The sequence below is a fragment of the Equus asinus genome, chromosome 6 (genome assembly GCF_041296235.1).
Source record: "Equus asinus isolate D_3611 breed Donkey chromosome 6, EquAss-T2T_v2, whole genome shotgun sequence".
Classification (NCBI taxonomy): domain Eukaryota; kingdom Metazoa; phylum Chordata; class Mammalia; order Perissodactyla; family Equidae; genus Equus; species Equus asinus.
Genome location: NC_091795.1, coordinates 95579032 through 95594736, shown reverse-complemented (window position 1 = coordinate 95594736; position 15705 = coordinate 95579032). Strand labels below are relative to the sequence as shown.

Here is a 15705-nt window from a genome sequence, read left to right as displayed (position 1 = left end):
CGGATGACACACAGGAATGCTCTAAGTCCCATCTAGTATATGTGAGTGAAATTCTTAAGGTCTGACCCATTAAACATTTTAAATTAATGTAAAGGCCTCAGTGAAAAAAAATAAGCTTATATGGACAACAAGAAAAAGAAACAAGAAAGAAAAAGTAAAGCGAAACCGAAAAACACATACAGGTAGAAATAAAAATTCAAAAGAGCTAAAAGAGATTTAAAAAACACTTTTCAAATTAATTACCCACTTCTTTATTGCGAACACTAGCAACTAATAAGGCAAACCCTTATTTAGCCTAATGTGCCCATCAACAGTGTCGATTCCAACAGTGAAATCCTATCTTAAATATCAGCAGCACATATGCAAGCAGCACTTTCCTCCTGAACACTTACTATAAAAGAGTAACGTAAGCAATTTTATACAACTCTATGTCTCTAAAGCTACACTATCCAAGAGAACTTTCTGCGAGGACAGAAGTGTTCTCCATCTGCACTGTCCAGTACAGTAGCCACTAGCCACCTGTGGCCACTTAGCACTTGAAATGCGGCTAGAGTGAATGAACAAACGAATTTTAAATTTTAGTCATTTAAATTTACATGCGCACATGTGGCTAATGGCTGCCACACTGGATGGCGCAGGTCTAAAGCATTATAAAGTTAACTTTACAGATTGCCACTGCCTTTCAGAAAAAGAAACAATTTCCTTTGACTAGATATCAGTTTATTAATCTTCCACTTTAGAAGAATATTACTTTTGTTTATGCAGTAATCTAGAAGTCTTCTGTCTTAATCTAATCAAGTTTCCTTCTGTTAGCCAGCTTAAAAACATACAACTCTTTATCAGATATTAAATACAGTATCACTTTGAACTTGTCATCTGTATAAGATTTTAAAAATAGGGTTATAATGGTATAAAAACTGCTTCACCTGAAACACCACTAAAATATTCTACTTCTCTCATAAAAATTAACTCAAAACACTATGAATTTGTGAGTGTTGGTGTAGAGAAGGAAGAGGAAAGCCAGTGCAGGTGGCATCAATGGGAACGAAGAGAAGAAAACAGAGGAAGTGACCACCAGGTCAAACAGGGAAGATGTAAAATACAACAAGGTTTAGAAAAAAGCTAATCAGTTAGCTATAGGTCTATGATTCCTTGTGCAAAATTCTTGGGGCCATATATATTTCAGAATTCAGAAACACAGTGCCTGTGCCATCACAGATAATATAGAACCCCCTGCAGCAAGACGTGCTGGCAGGATCTGCTGGTTACACCCTGCCCCGGGGTGTTCAACCATGTTTTACACACCTCTACTCCCCAATTTCCATCTCTGGGCCAGACCTCGACACTCAGCTACCAGCTCCTATTGTTATGTCTCACAGACACTTCACAGTCAACATCCGTTTATTCGGCAAATAATAGTTCAGTGTTTCCTACATACCAAGCACTGTTTCAGGTGCTGATTACATACCTGCTTGAAAGGCTTATCCCTAAACATGCTCCCCAGCTCCAGGGTTCCCTCCATGAGAAAATGGTGCTTCCATCTACCCTATCACCCAAGCCAGGAACCTGGAATCATCCTTGACATTTTCTTCCTACTTGCACTTCCCATCCATCACTAAGTCCTTCCAAATTTACGTTCTAAATCTCTGTCCAACCTACTCACCTCACTCTCTCTCTCTCTCTCTGCTGTCAACCCCAGACTAAGCCAGTGGTTCTTAACTGGAGGTTCTGCCCCCAAAAGGCATTTGAAAACACCAGCCTACATGCCCAGAAACTGATGATTGGATAAAGAAGATGTGGTATATTTACACAATGGAATACTACTCAGCCATAAAAAAAGACAAAATTGGCCCATTCACAACAACGTGGATGGACCTCGAGGGTATTATGTTAAGCGAAATAAGCCAGTCAGAGAAAGACGAACTCTGTATGACTCCACTCATAGGTGGAAGTTAGTATATTGATAAGGAGATCAGATCGGTGGTTACCAGGGAAAAGGGGGGGTGGGGGGAGGGCACAAAGGGGGAAGTGGTGTACCCACAACATGACTAACAAAAATGTACAACTGAAATCTCACAAGGTTGTAATCTATCATAACATTAATTAAAAAAAAAAAAGGCATTTGAAAACATCTAGAAACATTCATGGTTGTCTCAACTTGGGCAGTTAATGCTACTGGCATCTAATGGGTAGAGGCCAGGGATGCTGCTAAACATGCTACAGTTCAGAGGACAGTCCTGCCCATCAAGGAATTACCCAGTCTACAATATCAGTAATGTTGAGGTTGAGAAATCTGCTGTAAGCAAACAGAAGAGTGATGCATACCAATGATTTTATTTTTGTACTTATGACAGTTGTTCTTGAAAAAGTTCTCACAATTTAGAATAATTTTTAATGTAATAAAATTCTATTTTGACCTAATTCTATTACAGTGAAATACACATTTATATGTGAACAGAGTGAACACTTACGTGTGCATGTTCTCCACTCCTATTATGATCATGATACAGTAGGAAATTCCACTTTGTACAAGAAAATGTAAGGCATACCTATAAAAAAGTAAGAGCATTGTGAGAAGAAACATGCCCATTCACAAACATCAAGTCAAAACAATTCAGGCTAAAAAGTGCTTATGTATAACACAGAATATTCCCAGGTAAAAAAATAAGGAATCAAACCTCCAGAGCCTAAAATTCTGTGAATACCCTGGAGAAGGAGTCCCATATGGCAAGCCCCAGAAGAGCTGGAAAAAAATAAAACAAAACCCCATAAAGCCACACTCAGGCCCCAGCATTCCACGTCTCCTAGCTACATGAAAGCACTGCGGGGTTATGTGGCTAGAAGATTACAGCTTTTTCCATAATTTAAGGCACAATGATGGAAGGAATAACAAATCTGGATTTTAGAAGAGTCCTAATAGAACATCAGTTATTTGTTTGCCCAAACTAAGTTCTCTCACATCAGCTTTACACTCTGTTTATCTTTTCAAGTATTACAAAACAACAAAAAAGTACTAAGTATTAGAATTAACTAAAAAGCAGTACACCCAAATCTATTTATTCTGAAAACATGATGGCTCAAGTCAAATGAGCTTCCTTACACAAATCTAGTCAATCCTTAATTTGCAGTAATCTACCTACAAAACATTTTGCTGAGATGGCAGAGTATTTTCTAAGGTTCTAACGTAGAAATCCACCACTAAATGAAAGAATTTATCCATTCAGTTCAAAAAGTTCAGGCAAAACATGATTAGAATCCCTAGTTTTAAAATTAACCTAAACTATCCCTAAGATTATACATACACGTGCACACACACACACTTTCAATTTTCTTTCCCTTTTGATGGCATGAATAACACATGAAAAAATTTTCAAATCATTGTACACAATTTAAAGTATTAACAAGGATCTTAACCTATGATTAAAATGACTTTTATTCTAATCATTACGGAAAAACAGGCACCTCCAATGTGGAAAAGTTACTCAAATTTTTCCATAGAAATATTATAAATAAGAAGTAGGCTCCAAGGCAGACTCATAGAAGAAACGTATTTCACCCATTGCACAGACTGTGTCGGTCACTCTGTCTCTCCCTCCACCTAACGCACACGCGCGCAGGCGCACACAGAACAATGTTGGCGCGGGGAGCTACTGTAACCAGAGGGCCAGGGGGAAGCAGAGAAAACATATATGAGTATAAACTGAACTGAAGCAAGCTTAAAAAAAATGACTAAAACACACACTTCTCAAGTCAATTATCCACCTGCTATTTATTGCCAGCATTAACAATTCACTAACAGACTCGATGTGAAAAACTGCAGAGGACTGCCAGATGCTTGGACGGGCTCGACTGACGGAGAGGACTCATTAAATACACTTGTCTTAAACAAAAACAATTTTTGAGGACTCTTGGGGAAATACTTTTCCTTTTCTATGATGAAATTTCCTTGGAACACGAGGGATATATGAGAACTTTAGAAGCTAAGAGTTTTATTTCTCCAATAGTGCCATCGTTCCTTACGTCACCTTAAGAGGCCCACTCCCCTGGCATCACCATTCAGACGACGTGCTTCGTCATCTTCTGTGGCGCAGTATAACGCTTGGCCAGCCTCCTGTTGTGCAAGCCTGTGTTACTGTGACCACCTAGGTTCATCTGTACAGAGCAGACCAGCAGTCACCTCCGGCTCACTGATTCCCACGGCAAGCATCAAGTTGCTTTTCCGCTCATTCATAGCACAGATGACTTTCTTCATAACCTCCCATTCCCAACTACTCCACTTGCCCTCATTAGTAAGATGAGCATAAAAAATACAGAGCAGCCACTTAATGTTCTTCAGGCTTAAGAGACAATACGTGAAAAGTGTTGACTGGGTTATCTGGTACACAGTAAGCACTCAATTATTAAGTATTCTTAGTAAAGTAAAAATTCAAGATAGATGATACCTTAAAAGTCTATTAAAATGCAACCCTCATTATTTTAGAGTTGAGGAAACTACGTCCTAAGGTCATATGCCTGACAGACTTTAAGACTTTCTGGGCAATTTATCCACTGGCTGATTCTTCAAGAGGTGGGGTGAAGTGGAACCCCAAGGATTGTGTACCATAATCTTTCAAGCTGCCTAAGTACTCTGAAAACAAAAGAATCCTCTATCCCAAACTTCAGTTTGTTTTTAGATATCACATTTTACTTATTTTGAGTTTCAAATCACACTAAAGGCAGGTATAAAATTTATTTTTAGCAAAAAAGAGCACTGGGAACAGAGTCCACGGACAAGGTCTCTGTCCTCAGAGAGCTTCCAGTCTGGAAGAGAGACAGAAATAAATAGATTACTTTAACACTGTATGGTAAACATTTAACAAAGAGGTATGATAAACATAAAAATTTCTAATCTGGACCATCAAGTGGATGACGGTAATGATGGACAACAATGATGATAATGGTCTTGACCCTGAGTAACTTTCCAGGCTTACAATGAGCTGGGATTGTGCTAAGCGCCTATCTGTAGTATTACGTCTTTTGGTCCCCACAGTAATCATTAGTTTCATCTTACAAAATAAAAGAGTGAAGCTAAGAAGGGTTGCATAATATGTCCAAAGTCACACAGCTACCAGGCCAAGGCACCCAGGGTGGGATCCGGGTCTGTCTGACTTCAGAGGTTACGCTCTATTCCATTACCCAATACTCTTACCAAAGGCAGCTAAATAAATAATTAAAAGTGTAAGTGAATTCTTAGTTAAAAGAAACCTGTAGTTGGCAGTCAAAAAAAAAAAAACCTGACACCATGTAGAAGTAGGTAAAATAATCAACTATACTTACAGAATACTAACATATATCTTCCAAAAGGGAAGTTGTCAAAATCAGCAGCAGATATGACTGCCTCTGAGCCTAAAAAGCAAAGTGCTAAAACGCAGATCAAAAGGATCTCTCCTTCCCATTCATTCCCAAGAGCAAAGAGTTACCTTACACCTGGTGCAGAGACACAACAATCTCGCTTCCCAAAGAAAGGAATATACAAAGTTCCTCCTTCAAGAATAGAGAATTCTATTTAAAAAAGAAAAATCCTGGTCACCATATATAATTTGAATATTTAGGACTACTTGACATTAAGGTCAGGTTCCTACTGACACTGTCTTATAAAGCACCCGAGAAGGCTTCACAGCAAGAAAACACCTCCTCAGGAAGGACCTGCAAGGAAAGAGCCACATGTGCCCCAAGCCATCCAACTCCAGGAAGGAGCAGGCAAGTTTCACGCTTCTGTTTACACAGACCACAGTGTGAGCGGCGTCCTGGAGCAGGCCACTGTGCACTATAAGCCTTCCTCAGCCCCTCCTTAAAATATGCTACCCAAATACACACTGAATACTCAAGCATTTATGAGTGAAATGTGCAGACTGGGATATGCTTGAAAATACTCCAGAAAAATAAGCTGGGGAAAGGATAAAGTCAGAATGGTAGAACTTTAATAATTGTTGAAGTTGGGTAATGGGTATATGAGGGTTCATTATATTATTCTCTGCACTCCTGTAATTGAAAAGTTCCATAATAAAAAGTTTTAAAAATATATATAACCCTAAGGCGTGATTTACAAGAAGTTTAAATAGAACCACCTGAGAATCTAAGAACATTTTGATGATATCAATTTGATGTTATCAAGGAAGCAGCAAGACCACACCTGAAGAGATCCTATTTAAATCTCAGGCTACACACGTACCCAACACGAGCAGTGCCCCCAGAGGGTTGGTCACATGGCCACACGGCAGGGACTGAATAAGCTATCCCTGATTGGTTTTCCATGAGTTTGTAGGAAACAGTAGCAATTGACAGAGACAAAAATTAGATTAAGAAGCACCGTATATTCCAACCCTCACAAGAACCAAAAACAACATCCTAAAACAAACACAGGGCACCATCAAAGTCCCACAGACTCAACCCACCACGACAGAAACTGCCAAACCACAGACCGAGCGAGTGCATTTTCACCCTCCCAGGGAATTTTCATCTCGAACAAGAGTCTGCACAAGAGCAAACCTAGAAAGCCCTATCTGTGAGTGTGTAAACGAGATAGCAAACAGGCAAGCAGCAGCAGCTCTCACTTAAGAAGGAAGATTCAGAAGAAATCACAAAGCAGCCCTTCCATTGAGAGTATCTGCTGCTTTGCCAGACGGCGTGCTCTTCTCCTGACTTCTCTGTCACACAACCACAGTCACCTGTAACAAACAGGAAGGGTGGTGTTTGTGTATTTAAGGCTCTCAGGGCAGCCCTGACAATTAAGAAGGCAGCTAAATGAAGGAAATATACACACAGAGCATCTGAAGAGTCATAAACTAAAGCTTTCGATCATAAATAATTCTCCTCCACCAAAAGCAAACAAAAATCTTCTTTTGCTAATGGTAGAATCTAAAAAATGGTAATAGGGTTCTATCAATGGGCTTTACCAGACTCCTTGGAAGCCACTTGCATGAAAAGAAAAAAAACTATTTTAAATGCTTTATTTGTCTTGGCATAAAAATTTGCAAAGTAGGTGAAAAGAACTACTCATGACAGAATAAAATGTCCTTATATATTTTTTCTCCATCTGTCCTTTTTCATAAATTATAGCAAATTCCCCTCTGAGCCCAAACTGAAGAGACAGAGCCCATTCTCCAATTCTTTATTTTTTCTATTAAAAATAAAAATTGAAAAGTTGGCATATATATGTATACATATAAAACTTTATAAGTAAATATAAGAACAAAATCCCACAGAATGTATGTTTCTACTCATTCAAGTCACAAAGATATCCAAAGTCTTCATTTAAATATGATCAGAATACTTACCATCCAAAGCAAAAAAGTGCAAGGTAAAGGCCCAAAAGGGTAGCAACGACATGTCTCATAAAAGAGCTAGTTTTGCTTGAATGCAGGTAAGTTCGAAACCAAATGGCTGCTAGCAAGGCAAAGAGTTGGCACACTACAAAGTTGACCTGTAAAGAAAAATTAAAATTTCATATTAGCAACACAGACTTGAATTTTTCATTTGACAGCACGTTAAAATTCTCAGGACAAAAAGACCAAGGTTAAGCAAAATTAAGATCACTCAGTTTACAAAAGAAACAAAAACAAAACTCAGGGGCCTCCCCAGGGATGACAGCCTCAAGTTCAAAGTGACAGGCTGACACACACTGTCTGTGCTACAGGGTCAACAGCACCCAGCTGGTGAGAGGCCTGTGGGGCACCTGGAAGGACCTGGAAGATACAGGGGTGCAGACATAGAAATGGAAAGCACAGTACGGTGTGAGATACAGAGAAACTTGCTTAAAAGACTTAGGTGATCCTATAATTAGCAGAAAAGGTTTTTCTTCAAAAACCCTCTGGGCCAAGACCCTGGGCGGCCTGGCGGAATGCACCCTCTTCCATTTGGAGTTCCGCAGCCACCCCTGGTCGGGGAGTCAAGGAGCATCAGCTGGTCGAAAACTACCACCTTGTGAAACAGTCACAGCCCAATGTCTCAGCTCTGGGGGATCTCAAGGACTGGTTCAGGAGGCAAACGGATGAATGATAACAAAGAAGCCTTCAGAAAGCCAGGGGGGAAAACATTTACTCCCAGTCCACGAACGTCAACTTTGAAGTGTCCTCATAACTCACTGGGAACTGTTCTGCTCTCAAGCTGGGGAAGGCAGCACATGCTGGGGATAGTGCTGCTGCTCTTCTCTCTCACTAGCAATGCTTCTGCCCTGGCAAAATGATAAAGGAAAATGCTAACAGTATGAATCTCTTCTCGTATTTAAGGACTTGAGGAAAATCTCCATTTCTCTTAGGAAGGATATCCTCACAGGACATTAAGGAAAATATGTCTTAAAATCTAAAAATAAAAGGAAAAATCCATTTTACATTAGGAACTTGCAAAAAAAACACATACAAAATCACTGTTTCAGGCTCCTCGATTTTGGGCAATCACAGCACCTACGTGAGAGGCTGCACAGATCCACAGAGACATCTCTGCCTGAAGACACAGACAACGACGTGCTTTTTCTTGCATTCCAAGAAGAAGACAGTTGAACGCTGTTGCACATAGTCTAAGAGACCATTGTTCTTTGAAACAGCTAGACTCAATACCAGCAAAACGCCATTCGAACAGGTTCTAAGCACTTTCCCTCCTAAAGGGTTCCAACTAAATTTTTTAATTAAGCAAAAAGTAAATACATCAGAAAGATGAATATTTTTGATATTAACAACTACTCACATCTACAAAGCTTCTTGCAGTTTAAAAACTTTCTTTCAAATCTCTCTTAATTCAACAAAAATTTACAGAGCATCTACTACGGGCAATGTACAGGAAATTGAAAAAAGCCTAAGTCCCAGTGCTAGCCCAGAGTGACGTTAGTGAGAAAAGTAAACGTGTACACAAGGAACTTCAACTCAACTATTAAAGTGTCTGTTTAAAGGTTATATAGAAAGTGCTTTAAGAACACCACCACAAAGGAAAGAGCACAAAAGGGTGAATGTCACAAAGCAGATGACATGAGAGTTCCTATCACAGCTGATCACCAACCCGTCTGAGGAGTCTCTCTCCCTTCCCCTCCCTCTCTCTTTTCATATTTGTATATTCATATAAGATAAAGCAAAGTGTGATTATCATAGAAGCATTCTAGGACCAAGGGCATATGGAATTTTATCATATCTTTGTAGACATCCATTTTTAAATTGTCATCTTACAGATAAAGAACATGAGACCAGGCCCCACTCCAGACACTGAATCTAAATCTTTTAGGGGTAGGCCCAAAAGACCACATTAAAAATAAATAAACAAGTCCTGATAATCCTCAAGGTGTGAGAACCACTCTGTTGGAAAATAAGGGAAAGGGCATTTTAAGTAGGAAAAAAATATGATATGAAGGAAGCACTGAGGCATGAAAACACAAATGAGCACAATGCAGGGTGGGTTCAGAAAGTGAGGGGCTTTGCGTGTCATGCTGAGGCGTTTACAGGTGAGCCCGTAAGTGATGAGAAACCACTGAAGATTTTTAGAATAAGAAAGTGACGTGATCCATCCTCTGCTTCTGCAAAGGAAGGAACAGAACAAGGAGTGTGTAGCAACAGGTTAGGAGGCTGCTGTTCCAGTCTCCTCGAGAAAGAAGGGTCTGAAGTAGCAGGGAGATAGAGAAAACCAATTCAAAGAACACTCCGACCACAGGACTGCCAGGACTGGTCAGTAGACGAGGGGCTGAGAATGGGAAAGGCAGCAAGTCATTAATGGATGATGACATGAATCAAGACAGGGCAATGCAGGAGGAAGAGCACGTTTTAGGGGGAGAAAGAACTCTCTCTCAGGTATTCTCAGTTTGAGAGTGCCCAGGGGACAAGTGTGCACTCTGAAGATGGCTGGAAGACAGGTCTGGAGGCAGAAGAGCAGATGAGAGTCTGGGAGTAACAGACACAGCCAAAGGAGAGCGACAGGAAGACGAGCAGACCTAGGACAGAATCCTACAGCCTGCAACAGTGGCGTCCAGGTCAGATAAGAGAAGCAAGCAGAATGAGGAGAGGAGGTGGGGAAGAGAGAAGGCAGGCTCAAGAGGCCACGGTCACTGTCAGATGTCATGGGGCATGAAGTCCACCTAACTTGGCAGTTGAAACTTTATTGGTGACCTTGGTGAGAGTAACTGAAGTAGAATGTCCAGAATAGAAAGCCACATTTTACAGATGAGGAAATTAAGTCTTAGCGTTTAGGTGAGCTATCTAAAATTATACAGCTTAAGAATAATTCATGGGCCGGCCCAGTGGCACAGCAGTTAAGTTTGTACATTCAGCTTCAGCAGCCGATGGTTTGCCAGTTCAGATCCCGGGTGCAGACTTATGCACTGCTTGTCAAGCCATGCTGTGGCAGGCATCCCACATATAAAGTAGAGGAGGTGGGCATGGATGTTAGCTCAGGGCCAGTCTTCCTCAGCAAAAAGAGGAAGATTGGCAGGAGTTAGCTCATGGCCAGTCTTCCTCAAAAAAAAGCATTCATAATTATCCACTGATGGCCAGGATAATTGTGCAAGAGACACAAAAATGCATGGAATGAGGTCCTGCTCCAAAAAAACAAAAGGAGTCACAGACACAGAACTAGAGTACAATTTAAGTGCTAAGGCACAGACCTGGGAAAACCCAGAGGAGGAGCACTCAATTCCCCTAACCTGGGGGAAGCATCCCAAAGGCACCATAGTATTTGGGTCTTGTAACTGGGCTACGAAGGATAAGAAAGATTTGGACAATCAGATGGCAAGAACTCTAGGTGCAGGCAGTAGCATCATCATATCAAGAAAAAAATCTTTAACAAGATACTAGCAAATCGAATACAACGATACATTAAAAGGATCATACATCGTGATCAAGTGGGTTTCATTCCAGGGATGCAGGGATGGTTCAACATCTGCAATCTATCAACATGATACACCACATTAAAAAAAAGAATAAAAATCACATGGTCATCTCAACAGATGCAGAGAAAGCATTTGACAAGATACAGCATCCGTTTATGATAAAAACTCTAAATAAAGTGGGTATAGAAGGAAAATACCTCAACATAATAAAGGCCATGTATGACAAACCCACAGCTAATATCATCCTCAATGGGGAAAAGCCGAAAGCTAACCCTCTAAGAAAATGAGTCAGACAAGGATGCCCACTTTCACCACTCTTATTTAACACAGTATTGGAAGTCCTAGCCAAAGCAATCAGGCAAGAAAAAGAAATAAAAGGGATCCATATTGGAAAAGAAGAAGTGAAACTGTCACTATGTGCAGACAGCATGATTTTATATATAGAAAACCCTAAAGAATCCACTAAAAATCTTTCAGAAATAATAAATGAACACAGTCAAGTGGCAGGATACAAAATCAACATACAAAAATCAGTTGCATTTCTATACTAACAACAAAGTATCAGAAAGAGTAGTTAAGAATACAATCCCATTTACAATTGCAACAAAAAGAATAAAATACCTAGGAATAAACTTAACCAAAGAGGTGAGAGATCTGTACACCCAAAACCATAAAACTGTTGAAAGAAATTGAAGGAGACAAAAGAAATGGAAAGATACTCTGTGCTCTTGGATTGGAAGAATTAACATACATAAAATGTCCATACTTCCTAAAGCAATCTATAGATTCAATGCAATCCCTATAAGAGTTCCAACAACATTTTTCACAGAAATAGAAGAAAGAATCCTAAAATTTATATGGAACAACAAAAGACCCCCAATAGCCAAAGGAATCCTGAGAAAAAAGAACAAAGCTGGAAGTGTCACACTCCCTGATTTCAAAATATACTACAAAGCCATAGAAACCAAAACAGGATGGTACTAGCAGAAAAACAGACACACAGATCAATGGAACAGAATCAAGAGTCCAGAAATAAACCCACACATTTATGGACAGCTAATATTCGGACAAGGGAGCCAAGTGCACACAATGGAGAAAGGAGAGCCTCTTCAATAAATGGTGTTGGGAAAACTAGACAGCCACATGCAAAAGAATGAAAGTAGACCATTATCTTACACCATGCACAAAAATCCACTCAAAATGGATTAAAGACTTGAATGTAAGACCAGAAACCATGAAACTTCTAGAAGAAAACACAGGCAGTACGCTCTTTGACATAGGTCTTAGCAGCATATTTTCAAGTACCATGTCTATCCGAGCAAGAGAAACAAAAGAAAAAAATGAACAAATGGGACTACATCAAACTAAAAAGCTTCTGCACAGCAAAGGAAACCATCAACAAAATGAAAAGACAACCTAACAACTGGGAGAGGATATTTGCAAACCTTGTATCAGGTAAGGGGTTAATATCCAAAATATACAAAGAACTCATACATCTCAACAACAAAAAAACCAACAACCCAACAACCCAAATGGGCAAAAGATCTGAACAGAGATTTCTCCAAAGAAGATATATGGATGGCCAACAGGCACATGAAAAGATGTTCAACATCATTAACTATCAGGGAAATGCAAATCAAAACTACAATGAGATATCACCTCACTCTGGTCAGAAGGGCTATAATTAACAAGAGAGGAAACAACAAGTGTTGGAGAGGATGTGGAGAGAAGGGAACCCTTGTACACTCCTGGCTGGAGAGCAAACTGGTGCAGCCACTATGGAAAACAGTATGGAGTATCCTCAGAAAATTCAGAATAGATCCACCATATAATCCAGCTATTCCACTGCTGAGTATTTATCCAAAGAACTTGAAAACACATTGAAAGGCATAAAGATACATTCACCCCTATGTTCACTGCAGCATTATTCACAATAGCCAAGACTTGGAATCAACCTAGGTGTCCATCAAGGGACGAATGGATGAAGAAGATGTGGTATTTATACACAATGGAATACTACTCAGCCATAAGAAATGATGAAATCCGGCCATGTGTGACAACATAGATGGACCTTGAGGGTATTATGCTAAGTGAAATAAGTCAGAGGGAGAAAGTCAAATACCGTATGATCTCACTCATAAGTAGAAGACAACAATAACAACAAACACACACACAGCAACAGAGATTGGATTGGTGGTTACCATAGGGGAAGGGGGCCGGGGGGAGGGCAAAAGGGGTGATTAGGCTCACATGTGAGGTGATGGACTATAATTAGTTTTTGGGTGGTGAACGTGACGTAATCTACACAGAATCTGAAAAATATTACGATGTACATGTGAAACTATATAATGTTATAATCCAATGTTACCACAATAGAATAGAAAAATAAATAAAGAAAAAGAAAAAAATCTGTAGGACATCCAGAGGCCTAAGTGCAGATTATTTGTTACTTTATATAGAAAATACTAGAATACATAAACACCCAGACATTCAAGTAACTGTTTTGAAAAGTCTTAAAGGTAAAACTCTTCCAAACTGAAACCGTATCTTAGTCAGTCTTTCATGGGTGGGGTAGGGTTGGGGAGGCAAACGAATTCTGAAACGGGAGAGAGAGTGAGAAAGAACTAACACAGCTGGAGTGTATGGATATCCACCATGTGCTGGGTCCTTTACACTGATTATCCCATTTAATCCTTAGAACAAGGGGCAATTTCCCCCATTTCACTCAACCAACTCAAGGTCACTTATACTCAAACCAAGTCGGCCTGAGTCTAGGCTGTTCCATGGCTGCCTTTCTACTTCCAGAGAACGTCTGAGATGAAACTGGATTGCTACAGGCAAGACTTTTAAAAAGATGCTATCTACAAAACACTGCCATCTTATTTAACAAAACATCAACAAATAGCTACTTCCCATAACTAGTAAACACAATAAAAAAGATCCTGTGTAGAGTTCATGCACATTTGTTTTAGATCAACTCATTATATAAGCTTTTTTCTAAATGGAAAGAAATATAGACTAAAAAGACTGCATGTTCTTTTTTCAACACTATTTTGTTGAAAATATACAAATAACCTGATGTGCCTTCAAAGAAACTGCCCCCAGTAATTTGCGGGTAGGGGGATAGGAGTGCAGGCAGGGCACGAGAAGGGGAGAAAGAAGCAAGGATGAAAAATCTTAGCCAGTTTAAGACTGACTTGCAACTCACCTCATTTGATACAAAAGAAGCCTTTTTTGAAAGCTGCACACAAAAGTACTTATAAAAGCAATCGTTGTAAACATACCAGAAGACAGTTTTGAGGAGCATATTTTCCGTAAGGTGGTGAAAGAAGACTTTTCTTAACACCAAATGACACGGTTCAATCTCACAGTTAAGTTAGCGTCTAGGCACTCAGGTTGAAAGTCTATTGCCGGCCAACTCAGGGTGCAAGTAATTTATGCCACTCCAAAGTAACAGCAACAACGTTAACTTGTTTTTAAGGACATTCAAAGAAACTCTTAATAGTACCCCAAAATAAATTTGTGAAAACATTTAGGGAGGGAGTGGTCCATGACGGTGACACATGAGGCTCCTGAACTCACCTCCACTCACGAACACACCAAATCTGTAGCTACAAACAAAGCAATCTCTAACTATGTGAGATGATGGATGTGGTAATCATTTCTCAATATATCCATCTATCAAATCATTATGTGTGCATATCAAGCTAATATAGTGTTACATGTCAATTATATCTCAATAGAACTGGAGGGGGGGAGACATTAGGTAGTTTAAAAGCTTTTCCAAAAAGAAGATACAGATGTTATAAAAGCAAAGTTTGGTAGATTTTTACCATATAAAGATTTAAAACTTATGTATAGCAAAATGAAAAAAAGGCAAAAGACAAATGAAAAGTGGGAGAAAACATCTGCAGAACATATGAAAAAAAGAGTCATTTTACTTAATACACAAAAAACTTCTACATATCCACAAGAAAACTACTCAAAATTAGGCAAAAGGCATAAACATTTACAATGTCAATGTCCAATAAAGATATGAAAAATCTCTCTCAGCCGTAAGTAAGGACATGCAAATTAAACCATGAGAAAGGCATCGAGCATGCCCCCCGCCCCACCCCCCACACTGCCGAGGGAATGAGGAGCTGGCATTCTGCACTGTCGGGAGACTGTAACAGGGTAGCTCTTCAAAGGAAACTTGACAATGGCCGTCAAAACTTAAAATGAACTATCCTTTACCAAGAAACCCAACGTGTACAACTGGACCCTAGATAAAGTGGCACAAACACTCAAGCATACAAGAGGGCTCATTGTAGCATTGTTTAAATCAGACATGAACAGTGTCCATCAACAAGGGACTATTAAATAAATGGTGTATTTCCCATCTATAGAAAAGAATCATTTCCCATCAGGAGAAGAAAAGCTAGATTAGTCAATTAATGTAACTGGGGTAAAGGACTCTCCTTTTAGAAAAACTGAAGTCACACCGCGTTTCATAAGCCCTGCTGCTCACACTGCATTTTTACTGTGCGCCAGGCACTGTCGTGGCAGGTGTGGATATGCGCCTGACCACAGCTCCACTTGCTGCACTCCTGAAATCCATCGCCTGGTTCCTGCCAAGGGCGCGCTCCCCACAAGTGGGTGTGGCAGGGAAACGAAGGCAGGCCTGTTCCTAGGACACAGGAGACTCTGGCTTTGCCAGCCTTCCTGGAACCGCACCACAGTGGAAGTCTCACCCTACCCAACCTGTCCTCTCCAAAGGGGTCAGACCTGCGGGCGGCCAGCCCGCCCACCTGCCTCCAGCTCCCTCCCAGCCTTCCCTCCCGGGCATTTCTCAGGCAGACCTCCTGCTCACCTAATTGCTT

The 15705-nt window shown here is 40.1% G+C and overlaps 1 protein-coding gene across 3 annotated transcripts in view; it reads right to left on the bottom strand.

The window, feature by feature from the left end:
* Positions 1–15705, bottom strand: part of MBOAT2 (membrane bound O-acyltransferase domain containing 2) — a 127043-nt gene that overhangs the window by 71125 nt on the left and 40213 nt on the right. For 2 of the 3 annotated variants that reach the window (XM_044771914.2, XM_044771913.2), the window contains exons 2-3: positions 7317–7462; positions 2472–2549 (exon numbers count right to left, since the gene is read on the bottom strand). In XM_044771914.2, the coding sequence (XP_044627849.2) occupies positions 2472–2549; positions 7317–7375 (137 nt within the window). In that variant the 5' untranslated portion in view covers positions 7376–7462. The remainder of the gene's footprint in view (positions 1–2471; positions 2550–7316; positions 7463–15705) is intronic. The other variant, XM_070512638.1, reaches the window with a different exon arrangement.